Genomic DNA, 14,004 nt, shown 5'->3' on the forward strand with positions numbered 1-14,004 from the left:
TGTCATTTGAAAAATCAGTAGAGTTGCCACCTTTATGAAGTGGAACGATGTAACCTTTTCCAATTGGTAGCCGTGGTTTTCAGTTACAGAATGGTTTATTAGTATGCAGATGGGGAGGACCAGAGCATCTGCTGGTATTTTAGATATTCAACTGAAAGGTTATCAATGGACAGGGTTTTAGGTGATGTAGCAGGTTTCTAATAGTGGAGGTTTGAACCATACCTCTCAGCTGGACAGATTTTCACAGACTATCCAGATTTTTGCCTCAAATTTTTGGTCAGTTATTCATAAAATTGTGGTTTTCCGGCAAATCATTAAAGATTGAAGTTAGAAAATAATGACAAACATTTGAGTTTCAGACTTCATGCCCTTCAGAAAATTCATGCTAATGCAAAACCTGTTATTCTATCAACTTCTAACTTTGTAAGAGCAATATTTAAAAATTGTTCCTATTTTTGTGCCTTTGTCCCACTTTTATTTATGGCTTTGTCCAGATTTCTTGCTGTAAGAGATTGACAGGTATGGTTTGAACAGCTTGAAAAGTGAAGCTCTCCATGTTATTGTTTAGTTGGGCTGGTGTGTAGAGGTGTTGTGCATGTTTTCTTTGATTAATGAAAGAATGGTGTTAGTAGAGTAGGAATTAAATTGGGCTGTAATATTGTCTTTCTTGTTAGTTGCAGAAGAAGTGGAAGGGGTGGATCTGCCTAACTGAAGAAGTATTTTTTAGAAATGGATATTCTATGTTTTTTGTAAAACTGAGTAGGAAAAAAAGAGCAATCTCTTTCCTTTCTGCTCCCCAATCATTTAAAAAAGAGAGAATCTCTAATTTCTAGGTGTGGGTGATTGCTGTTAGTGGATCCACCCAGCCTGAATGATTGTTTTGCAGAGAACATACCTCTACAACAGAGGATTTTCATTGTTAACAAGTCAGCATTTGAATGCATACCTATGTGAGATTTTAACACACTGAGAATAAAAATAAAATAAAAAAAAGAGCAAAAAACATCATTGTTGTGTGTGTTAGGGGGAGCTTATTCTAGTAGTCTGAATAATGCAACTTCTTTTTAAGTAAAACACAAAATATATTTATGTTTGTTAAATGAGCTAGTAATGACAGCTTTCTGTATAAGTGCATACACCTTCCTCAGCAGGATAGTAGGTGTATCTCCTGCAGATCTAGTACTGCTAATTCCTATTTAGGATTCTAATTATAAGTTTTAACATACACAGCCGACACTAATCGCTGACCTTACCTGTCTTCTTTCAAGAATGCTCCTTGGTCTTGATGCTTGCTGCCAATTACTGGCTGCACTCACACTTGGGAAGTATGTAGATCAGGGAAAACAAGTGGGGCTGTTTGCTGGAAAAAGAGTAGTGTACAACAATTCTGGGTCTAGAAAGATAAAAGATGGTAGAAGCAAAACTGATTTTTAAGCATGCGAGGAAGGAAATAGGAAAGTTAATTTAGAGCAGTATTCAAACCGAACTGGTAAAAGCAACCATTTATAGTACTGACCACCCCCACAGGTGCTCTGAAATCCTCTCAATGTTAAAAAATGTCCAGGAAGCTGTTCGCCAGAGAGAATTGAAGGGGGCAAGGCTAGGATAGAGTACTTAACAGCTATTTTTAAAGACTTGTATCTTACTCAGTACACAGATTAACATGACCAACAATATGCTCAACTTATAGCTGTAGTATTGGTTCACTACAATGTAAGACATAAGATAGCTGATTTCTGTAAAACCTTGGGTATTAGGAGTTACATGTATACAGACTGCTAACACACAGCTGGTTAAGATCTTTCTGTATGCAGCTGCAGAAAATCAAAGTAAAAAAAAGCACAATCTTTGCCGTCTACATACCAACTCAGTGATGACCATAGTGCCTGACTAGTTGGTTTTTATATGTAGCTAAGGAAGAACTTCTGCTAAAACAACCTAGTCCTAAAAAATGTGAGAGTCAATACCATGTAATTGCACTGGTACTTTATACTTATGAATCCCTCACCAAAAAAAAAAGAAAAAGACTTTTCAATATATTCTACATTTGAAACGTCGTAAAATGACTTAGGGCTTCAACACCCAAAGACCCACTACCCTGATACTATCCCATCCCATATCTGGGAATTAAGATATCATTTTGTCATATCTTGGGTATTATTGGCTAGGCTTGTAAATCCTCTTGTGCTATTAGCCTAGTAATCACCTATGAACATAAAGTAAAATGTCAGGGGAATGCAATGACTTTGTTCTAGCATTCACATGCTTTACTTTTAATACATCTAATTTGTGAAATAAAACAGTTGAATACAGTGACTCTGTTTTACATTCAAATTACATTATTGGTGGAGTACACTGCACTAACACAAATTTTGTTGCACAATATTTGTTTTTGTATTTGCATGGAACGCACACTGTTACTTGGGTAGTTGCATGGGATCTAGCCAAAATGAAATTAAAACTAGAATTATCACAGGAGAGGCACTTTGTTGAGTGTAAAACACTCTGAGAAGGGGGAAATCAATTTAAAAGATGAGAAGAGGGCATGGACCACATTTCCCCCCTGGCTTGAATGTTGTAGAGGGATGTTCTATGTAAAACAATCAGTGGACTTCGGTAACAGGTCAGTGTTTAAAGAGCGTCTGTACTGCCAGACTTGCAATACTTAATGCGTATAACTCAGCAGACTTTTCTCAGGAGTGTTTACTAAAGTGAGATGTTAATACAGCAAGGGTTAAACTATTGTAAGAAAAACCCTGTACAAACATGTTAATGGCTGCAAAGAGGCAGCTTTACCTAGCTGGAATAAGCACAGGGCAAACTTGGAAAACAAGCCATACTGGTGGAATCACATCATCAATAGGTTGATAACAAAAGGAAGAAAATCATGGCAAAGATTAGGAAGTGCAATGCCCAGCAAGGTAAAAACTCTCTCATCAATCTAAACAAGCAACTCAGTGGGCTAATCAAGTCTACTAAAGACAATTTGGAGGTAAAAATATCCTCCCAGGCCAAGGACAATCACAAGACGTTCTTCAGCTATGTCCGCAACCTCAAAGGTAATACATAATAATGTGCCGAACTAACTGTAAATGGAGGCACTTATGCCAAGCGAGAAGATATAGAAAATCTACTGACTGTCAAATTTAGCCCCAATTTTAACCCCGCTTCCACTCCGGACACCCCTCAGGAAATGTCCTCAACCATAACTCTTACAACTATCACTAAGGAACAGATCCTCAGTGCACTCTCCAAGGCTAAGAACACCACACTGATGGACTCTGTTAAAATCCCAGGATGCCTCCTTAATAGCAGGAAATATGCCCCATCAGGACCACTAGAATCACTATTTAACCATATCTTTCCGACAGACTTCATGCCAAGCAAATGGAGGACTGCAATTGTTATCCCTCTGTACAAGGGTGGGCCATCTACAGACCTAGGTAACTACAGACTCATAAGTCTGACTAGTCTCATATGCAAAGCCATAGTATGTATTATCATTGAAATGATAAACAATAACATAGGAAACCTTCATACACTGTCTCCAGTCCACTCTGTGTTTTGTTAAGTGCAAGGCATGCCTATTCAACCTTTGTCACCTGCTGGATAGCTAGCTAGCTGAAAGATAGAACTCAAGAAGTTGGGATAGGGCAGTCTACCCTCACAAAAAGGCAAGGTAGTAGCAGAGACCAGTAAGGCTCAGTGCTGCAGTCACTCCTTTTTGGCATCTACTTCTCTCTATCTCCCAAGAAGACCTGACTCAGCCCAATAACTGTCTGTGCTCTTAGAGGAATAAGAAGCAGAATCTACTTCAACTTCCTGGCTTGCTTTTTGTTAAGTAAACTTTGTTTTTATTTCCTCTTTTGCCTGTTCTGCAGCCAACAATGTCATTGCTCCTTCAGAAAAATAAAATGTAGACAGCTGGATATAGCAACTTAAATCTCGCCTTTGTCTTTTAACATCATATGATTGCAGGAATAATTTCACTCCCGTCTACCTGGTGTACAGAGAATAAATCATCTTCCACGAACACTCTGGTGTCCCAGGTGGATAATACTTCACCTTTCTGCCACAGTTTTGTGAGGAGCAACTCCTTCCACTGATATTTATTTATTTTATTGCATTTGTTTACTGGGATGGTCCAGCTGGGCCAGAAGTGCCCATTTTCAGTGGAGTCCCGGGAAGAAAAGCTCCACATATAAGACATTTCACATACAATACAGAATTTACATTAATAAAGACATTTAGTACATATTATTGGCAGCTTATACAATTGGTGGAAAAAAAAACAGAACATAACTAATCATTCTCAAATCAAAGACATTATACAAGCAACAGAGTATATACATGAGAACATTCTATATGAGTAGTTTTCATCTAGCAAAATCTATGCAGGACACTTCATGCAGTGGGTGCAAAGTGGATATAGGAATTAATCAGAGACTAGGTACTTAAAACATTTTACACATTAGCTTAGCAATAGGCTATATGAGTCCTGTTGTAGGAATCAGCAAAGTCAATGGATATTGTTGCAGATATAAGTGGTGGTATGATATTAAGGTAGGCTGCGAGAGTACCTGAATGTCTTGCCTGGATCAGTGGTAGGTCTATAAGGGTTAGGAAGAGGAAGAAGTAGACAGGAGGGATCAATGGTAGGACAATGAGGGTTAGTAGAAGAGAGAAGTGGACAGGCTGTAGAGGTGGAGTAAGTAAAAAGACAGGTGGATGTGAAAGGAGGATGCCACAGTAGTAGACTGGGGGTGAGAATAGATGTGATGGTTGAAGTTAGATTATATGAGATGTGGTGTTAGCACATGTGCACAGCCAGGATGAGGAGAGGTGGTGTTTCAGAGATGTCTTGAAGAGGGTTACTGAGCAGGTGGATCTAAGTGTTGGGGGGAGGGAGTTCCAAAGTTTTGCGATGGTAAAGGAGTAAAGCATCTGGCCAGCCGAACGTTTGGGTTTTTCTACATTTATGAGCAGTTCGTTGTTGGATCAGACTGGTCTGTTAGGATGGTATAAGTAAGTATAGAAGATAGAGCAGGGCACATGGATGGATTATGATTGAGTTTGTGAGCTGTAGTTAGTTGGATAAAGGTGAGATAGTTGGGAAATTCAAGCATTAGATATGACTGCATCTTTACTTCTATAGGTCTTGGCTTCTTTCTCATGTTCAAGTTTGGTGCATACACAGTATGCCTTTTCAGTTAACAAGTCTTGCTGATGGAATACCATCCAGTTGACTGTGTACTTTCATAAAATTAATGTACTCTGTTCTTTCTAGTTTTCTTTTGTATGGCAGAAAATGCCAGAGTTTCTCTATATGTTCTGTCAGCTAGCTCTGTTTTTTTGAAGCAGATCTAGAGAAGCTTCATATACAGTCCATTTTTCCTTATTTCAGCCTGTGGTTTCTGCAGTTTTATCAAGTTATCTACTTACAGTTTTTTATTATTTCCAGCTTTTTCTCATTCAAAAGTAAATATTTCTCCAGTGCTGTACTTATTTTAAACACCTACAAATGCATGTTATTTAAATTTTCTGTACTGGGGCTGAAACGTTAGTTTTGCTTAACAGCTGCAAGGCTTCGTCCCGCCTGAGTTTTTTTCCTTCTTTTCTTGTTGATTTTCTCTTTCTCCAGATTACTTCTTGGATGACATCAGAGGAGTGTAGTGACAAACCAGTAGGTGAATTTTTCCCAAGTAAGTGGCTTTTGCTCCCTCTGTTCATATTGAGAGAGCTCTAATCAACCTGTTGACCACTGTGAGGCCATCTTGGAAGTTCTCCATTTACTTTATTGTTGTCATTCTGAAGTTAGTGCAACTCTTAGAAACAGCAATAAAAAGACTGTGATCTCATGTAAGCATTAAATAGAAAACACAAACAATCACAACATCAAGCAATCAGGTTCAAGTAACCACAAACCAAAAAAATGTAGAATTGAACACCTGAAGGAAAAGTGATGCTTACTTTGAATGCAAGACACCTAAAACAGTAAACTACACTTCTCCAGAAAATGCTTCCTATTACTGTATCCGTCAGAACTGCTAATGTATAATTTAGAAAGGCACAGCGAACCTATAGCAGATGAGATTTGGGGACGTCAAGAGTAGGGAGCGCATTATGGGCCAGATTCTAGAAGACGCTGTAATTGTGAGTTACTGTTACTACTTTATAGATAGGCCTTACACCAAAACAAGTCTTTTGGAATCTGGCTCTGTATCACCAGGGAGCACTGCTGACAGTTTTATTTATGGAATCAGGGAACAGGAAGACACACTATACTACCAGGGAATGCTCATGATTTTGACAGTTAAGGGGTTAGGGCCCTCTTTATAAGGGAATTGATGTTAAAATTTCAGGAATGCTGCTGGCTTGTTAGGCATCAATATTTCCTAGCAGAATGGTGATATTAAAACTACAGAAACTCCTTTCCCACAAAAAATATAGTATGTAAATGTAATGTTATTTCAAAAGACTCAATTTATGATTCATTTCTTTTCAACAATGAAGCTGAGAGAGCTAAAGCAGAGGCTGCAGCAATGGAGGTAAAGGTCATGGAAGAGTCACAAAAGGCAATGGAGCAGATGATAGAAGACCAGCAGAGGACCTATGAAGAAAATATGCGTCAGCTAGAGAAGAAGATGGAGGAGGACAGGGAAAAGCTACTGGAAGAACAGAAGAAAGCCTTGGATCAGAAACTTAAGGTAGCCTGTCTCCTCTTGCAGTTTATATCTTTTGTTCTTTTTTCATTTTTATTGTAAGTATTATGTCATGCAAATATTCCAAAAGACAAAGCAGTATGTTTTCTGCCCACAGTGATGACACTGAGCTTGGGAGTAAACTCAGTACATCTGAGGTCCAAGTGGTTTTGGAAGGTCCTCCCTGTTTTAAGGCAGCTTTATTCCAAGTTTTAGTGCAGAGAGCTTCCAAGTACGTCAGTAGCATGTTTGGTGGGGGTAAATAACCAATGTAAGGCACTGCAATTCCTTGGGAGGCCAATCAGAGTAACACAGAAATGGACTCCCCCCACTGGCTAGTCTACAGCCTGTATGTTGCAGCCATGAGTCCCCAAGATGGCACACAGCCACATGATAGAGTGCATGCTGGGATGTGGCTGACTGCCAGTAGTACAGAAATCTTCTTGGCTTAACTAGGCTTTGTTTGGAAAGGGTCCATCATTAAATAGATGTTAAAGTAAGCCAAATGAAAATGGTAGATATTGGTACCATAAGGCATTTAATTAAAAGAAATGTTGGCAGGCTGAGTTGTAGATTAGCAGTCAGCAGATGCCTTTAGCTTTCAGTATTAATCTAAATTATAATTAACACTTTGCTGTCTTCTACAGAATACGGTGGCCACTGGAAGTCAGCCATAATACTTCCACAATCTAAAAATAAACCCTGAGATACACCACTCTTACAAATATCTCTTGGTTCAGACATAGTACCACAATAAGAACTTCAGAATTGTGAAGACAATAGTTCTGAAACCAGTTGCTGTAACTGTACATTTCAACAAAAGTCTCCACTGGAGGCCTCCAATTAACTGCACCTCATTACTGCCCCATTCACACTGAGTGTCAGAGAAGTGTGTATGTTTTTTTCCTGAATTCTCCCTGTACTGGCCAGACTATTAGAAACTATAACAAAAGCACTTAAACACATTTACAGCCAATATCTAATCTAGAAAAATAATTCCTAAATTTGTAGATATAGTACTGTAGCAGGTGAGGTACTCAGAAATGATATATTATGCAGATCAGAGTTCAGTGTTAACATAAGAGAAGTGTACTCAAAGCAACTGAAAAGTACTTGTAACATCTGGTTTGTCTTCCTAGAATGTGCAGGTATTCACTGCCAGTCTTCAAATACTTATGTAGCCTTAAATGTGGAACAGTAAGTAACTTTAACTTAAATCAATGCACATACAAACAATTCCATAAGATAAATACAGTAGCCTAACATGGATGCATGATAATGGGTTTACCACAATTAAATTGTGTTCCAGTTAAGCAAAATAAATAATGACATAAAATAAGAAAAAAGTCAATAACCTAAGTAGTCAACGTAAATCCCGTTTTTTCGCAGTGGAGCGCCCTCTGTCCCCACATTCTCATATCCTTGAAGCTGTGAAACATGTAGTGAGCAAACACTAAGACTTGACAGCCTTGAGGATAATGAAATACTTTATTAGCTCCAAAATTCAGTAATCTCCCAATTAGTGAATAAACTACAAATAATTAAATAAGACTCAATTTTATAAGTGACATGGAACTTAATTGCAGACAGACTAATATCAGGTCTTCCATAATGTGCATTTAATAAGAGCGCTATTGCTCTCATTATAATGAAATATTATGAATCATTTAGGGGCGATACTGTACCATTCCTACACAAAATGCTGCATTAGAAGTTTTAGAAGTAAATCCCAAATGATAAGATGTTGTACAGCCCAGGCACATAGAACTCTGCTTTCTGCTTAACATATTTTTGCAACTTTTAAACACATTCTGCTCTAACGTATATTATAATTGTTAAAAAAATTAAGAGTAACTCTGAATTATCCAAGTTGGTAAAAGGTTAACACATTGGTTCTAACAACTATTCCAAATGATGTGGCTTTTGAGTCCTAAATCTTTCCTTCTCAGATCATTAATGTACCACGTGATGTCACAGATCTCACTAGAAACCAAAATTCCCAATAGTTTTTTTCATAGTATTCTACATGTTTCTCCTCACATACTAATATTCCTCCCTTATTCACTTATCCTCCACAGTGCATTCCTTCCACAGATCTCACATCTTCCCCCGTCTATCCAAAACCACTAAATATCTACTAACTTCCTACCACCAGTCTTACTCCAGACTTTTTCCTACCTTTGCTACCATCTCCATTTATACCTGTATAACTCTCTAAAGCACCTGTGCATCACTCTTGTTTTTTGTCCACTGAAGTCAACACTTACTGATTAAGAAAGACACACTGCATTGAAATTACTGACATTTGTATTCACCTACACTTAAGCTACTACTTATGACAACAAATATGTTGAATTCTTCAGTTCTGTAACATTTGATACTTATTTCAAAACTGTAAACTTCGGACCTCCATTGAAAAGGGGTTTTGGCCCAGGTGGACTTTCCTGGTAAACAAAATAAAATATGTAATTCTCAAATCATCCCCCATTAATGCTAAGCCTCTGGAGTGTTTCACCACTGTTCTTAGCATGGAAAGCAGTCTACTGTCCCATAAATTCCCATACAAAGCCATTCACAGCTGCTGATAAACCACCAAACTTTCAAATGAAAACCATGGACCCTGAAAAAGCAGACATGTTTGGGAAGTAACACAGCTGTGTCAATCACCAAGATAGCCTTGTTCCTTTTACTGAGTTTATTGAGGGATATGGTCCAAACAAAGACTTTAGATGTAAATGGTCCCATATCAAGCATTTGAGCATTGGAAGATTACAGCCCTGAGTTCAGTGTCTGGAGCAGGCTGAGAAGCAAAACATCGTTAATAGAGTCTCTCCAGGGAGATGATTGTGGCACCTACTATTAATAAGTCAAAACTCTGAAGATGGGATCTCCATGCTTCTTAACAGCAAATTACTGAAGTTGTTTTGAACTTTATACATGTATTATTCCAGAACTAACAACCTACAACATAAAAGTGCATCACTGCCTTCCTAAACAGTGGCCATGAAAGCCCTGTATAGGCAATCAGGATAAACCTGCCCATTGGTGTCTCTTGCACTAATTACACATTTGCAAATGCACATCTCAAATACAAATCTTTGAGAATTTCCTGTAATTTTGCAATTTACAGGTAGCAAAGTATACTTATTCTGAGTCCTTCTAACAGAATACTTGGCTTTCTGTTGACCTCTAACCCTTAACACATCTACAAAACAAAGGTAAGCAATGGATAGTGCAACTATCTGGTTTCATCAAGTACCTCATAGGTGTAGACAAGAAATTCCCTGAATAAATTCTATCTAACCAGAATGGTGCTTAACAAAGCCTTGAAGAACATTACATGCATTTCATATAGTATGACAGAAACTCATAGTTTAGCCTGCCATCAAGAATGTGGCTTTGTGGCACAGAGGGATAGAGTCCTGACTACAGTGTACACAACCTGAGTTTGATTACAGAACTTGATCCCTGGGAGCCAACTGGGGGTATTGTGCACAGTGGCATTTTTTAAAGGGCATTCCAGAATGGCTTATCTTCTCCTACTTCTGTCATCCTAAAGAAATAGAATATGAAGTCTGTGAGGTACTCCACAGCCCATCACAAGGTACTGCTATAGAAAGTCTTTCTCTCATTGACTCAACTTAGTTGTTTAGTTGTACAAATGTATATGTAGAAAAGGTTTTCCTTGTCGATCACCCCCCCCCCCAATTCTTGGAATTAAGTTGATTATTGCCCTTACTGAAACAGACAGAAATTTAAGATCCAGCTGTGTCTGTGAACAAAGTGTCCCATCCAGTCCACAAGTAAGCTATCATAATCAGTCCACCCAACAAGCTTATCCATTTCCATTATAGTGACACCTAAAAACATGTCGGCACTAGTAATCATTAACTATCATATCCACTCTGGTCCATGTGCATGGCCTTCCCTGTTAATGACCTAAAAAATCATAAAGAATCATTGTAACTATATTAATAGATTTTTCCTCTAAGCAGCATATTTATGGACTTCTATCATAAATGCAGGACTCGAGGCTGTAAGTCTTGATACCCTCAAAAATAAAGTATGATTCCATCACCTAAACAATGAATGTCACAGTTTGCTACTACAGCATGAAAGCATTTTTGCAGATGTCTTCCCTCCCTCTCATCTCATGACATGGGGTTCACCTTTCAGAATTCTGTAAACTAAGTAGACTAACTCAGAGAATGATGTACCTCGTAGCTTGGAGAATACCTCAACCTCAGACTTGGTATGTTCTCCCAAATCTATTATAACATCTTACCATTCTGATTATCAAAGTTACTTTCCTCAGTTTTGCTAGTCAGCATGCAGTAATTTATTGTTGGGATTGTACCATGATTTTTTGGTCAAAAAAGATGTCTGCATTAGGAAAAATATTGTTTTAATTTCAGTTGTTTTTGTTTCATGACCTACAAAACTTTGAACTGTATGTAAACAGATATATGTATATGTTGTTTCAGGAACAGCAAGACTTATTACAGAAAGGATTCCAGGAGAAAGCTGACAGACTGAGCAATGAAATTACTGAACTAAGAAGAGAGCGAGAACAGGCTCGTCAACAAAGAGGTGGTTTATTTGACATTTTGGGAAGTGTACTGACATCTTTTCTACCTCGTGCTCTAACCAAAGTGTTCCGACTTTGAACTTTGCCAGTGGTACAAACCTGTTGTTAATGACCAGGTCAAACAGAAGAATGAAAATAACATTGGCAATTTTCAGCTGGACACACACGTTTTGCAAATATAAAACAAAATGGCAACCACCTTATTTCCGAAGGCCCAAACACAAATTCAGAGCACAGCAGTATTCTCAGTGCATGTATGTATTGGGGGAAAGGGTAGGGTAAATTATCTGCACATTTTTATACTCAGTATCATTTCAATGTACTGGTGTTGAGTCGACAGTAAAACTGCAGTGATATACAAGGAGGGGCAGAGAATCACACTATAATGAGGAAAAGGTCACCACTATTTTCACAATTCCAAATACAAGATACATTTACATTTAGAAAACCGATTCACAGCAGTATGTTTACTCACTATTGCACAATAATTTATGATCTTGCTACTGCAACATGCAGTAGCATCCCACCCTTACCCACTCACCATCTGAATGGCAGTTACTTGGGTAGGTTCATATTACAGCACAAATTTAGCACAGTACTGAACATTTGGCTGTCAATGCTCTCTTTTGAGTTCTATATTCCAAGCACTGCTGATAATATTGGTTGCTGTTTTGCTGCATTTTGCAGATTCAGTTCTGATCCAGCTGCCACGCCAGCTGTACAGCAGTCAAAATCACAGTACAGCAAGAAATATCCCATCCTGGTTTAATGGTGCAGGTCAGAGAATGCATAGCCACGTGCTGACAAAAACAAATGTTCTGCCTGCTACCATCCGTCTGTGTTACATTTGCTATATTATTTATGTACCATTACTAATAAACTCAATGCAATTAGTAGTAGTGTAATATTTGTTATTGTACTTCTCAGGCTTGTTTGTCAGATTTCAATGTTTTTTCACTGTTTGCTTAGCGAGAACATCTCTATTAACACCCCAATAAAACAGCTATATTCTCTGTGCCTACAGTGTCCCACTAGTTAACAAAGACATTCGCACACATCTGGATGGTGCAAACTGTTTACCCAGTCGACCTCAACCATGGCAGTAGATGCATCTTCTTGTGCATTACCTGTCCTAGTTAGTGCAGTAGAGTACAGGTTATACCACAGAGGAGCACTGTTGTTAAAGAGGATGCATAAAAAGCACAAAAGCAAGTGGTATATTTATACGCATATCAGAACAACAAAAGTGTTTTGAAATTATCACAACTTGTCTTCTGTCTGCCATATTCTATCAGCAGACATATTTAAAAACAAATTAAAGGTCAGCTTTAATGCACACATTTCTTTAACAAATGGGTAATGGTGCTGTATATGTACCCACCTGCATAGAAAGGCATTAGACCTCCTTCTGCCAAATGCTCATTTGTTCTACATGAGAAGATCTAGTAGGCCATCACAAATATTTTTATTACACTTTTGTTATGATTTTCTTATATTTTTATTACTGTTATTAACAGAAGAAATATCAGCTGTACTGTGATAGATTTGGTAGTAATATGCAATAAAATTGTAAACAGTCATTTTAGCATGTTTATTATTCATTCTTTATGGATTATTCTACAATGATTTAATTATTAGAAATGTGTACCGAGTTGTATTTATGCCATTTAAAGCAGCCTAAATCATTCTCAGGTATGTGGCTGAACACACATAACATTCATCATGTAATCAGTGAGTTTGCCTTCCCTGTGCAATGAAGAAATACCTTGATGGCTATAATAATGAAATGGCTTCTGCTATCAACATCCACCACTAAGACAGACTTAAAAGATTACAATTTGTTTATTATAATAGTTTGCACAAAGCACTTTACAATGTAAATGTGTTTTAAGACAAACACAGTATGATATCAGACTTGATAGAAAGATGTAATTGCTAGCACAAAATAAAATCCATTTGGTAGGAGATGGATATTAGCACTTATCAGGTGAGCGCCAAACGACATACCAGTTTGGAAAGGAAATGCTAAGTTTGCTAAAAGTTTTAGTTTTTTCCCCCCATTTTCAATGCAACAATTATAAAATGTGTATTCTGAAACTTTAATGAAATTACAGTTTTCTGTCTATATCACTGGTTGACTAGGTGAGATACAGCACAGCCTTTATTCTTCTGTGTTTATCATAAAAGAACAGCATACACCTATTCCTTCTCTGTCTGGTTTCAAAAAGTTAGTAAAAACTCAGCTTTCTGATTTAGCATTTAAATATTAATTTTAATTTGTTCTCAGATTTTTGTCACAGTGCCTTAAACTGCACTGACATTGTTATCAGGTTACTTAATATTAGGATCTTGTGCCACCAGCATTCAGCCAAGTATATTCCTTGATATTTCACCCAGTGTTTTTATTCCTATTTGTATTACTACATTGTTTTTTTTTCTGCTTATTATCAATCTTAAGGTTTATTTTTATTGTAGTGTTTGGGGAAAAAGTAACTAATAAACTTGAACTAGTATGTTCCAACCTCTAAATGCATTTCAGGAAACTACAAAAGATTAGTTCAGATAAAATCACTTTAGTTGTAGGAATATTGCATTTCAGGTGTACAGGCAATTCAGATCTGGCTGACTGTTGACAAGTGTTTAACAGGAGGCTGCAAAAGTGGTGTGTGGGTACAGGGGAGCTTGCCCCTCTTCACAAATGTAATTTTTTTTTTA

General features: G+C 37.6%; 1 protein-coding gene across 1 annotated transcript in view; it reads left to right on the forward strand.

Annotated features, from left to right (window-relative positions):
* LOC122809308 (guanylate-binding protein 1-like) overlaps window positions 1-12,869 on the forward strand; it is a 51,309-nt gene extending 38,440 nt beyond the window's left edge. The window contains exons 4-5 of the mRNA XM_044080700.1: window positions 6,514-6,707; window positions 11,186-12,869. Coding sequence (XP_043936635.1) covers window positions 6,514-6,707; window positions 11,186-11,368 — 377 coding nt within the window. The 3' untranslated portion in view covers window positions 11,369-12,869. The remainder of the gene's footprint in view (window positions 1-6,513; window positions 6,708-11,185) is intronic.
* Window positions 12,870-14,004: the final 1,135 nt, after the last annotated feature.

The sequence above is a fragment of the Protopterus annectens genome, chromosome 8.part0 (genome assembly GCF_019279795.1).
Source record: "Protopterus annectens isolate FY-2018-M chromosome 8.part0, PAN1.0, whole genome shotgun sequence".
Classification (NCBI taxonomy): Eukaryota; Metazoa; Chordata; order Ceratodontiformes; family Protopteridae; genus Protopterus; species Protopterus annectens.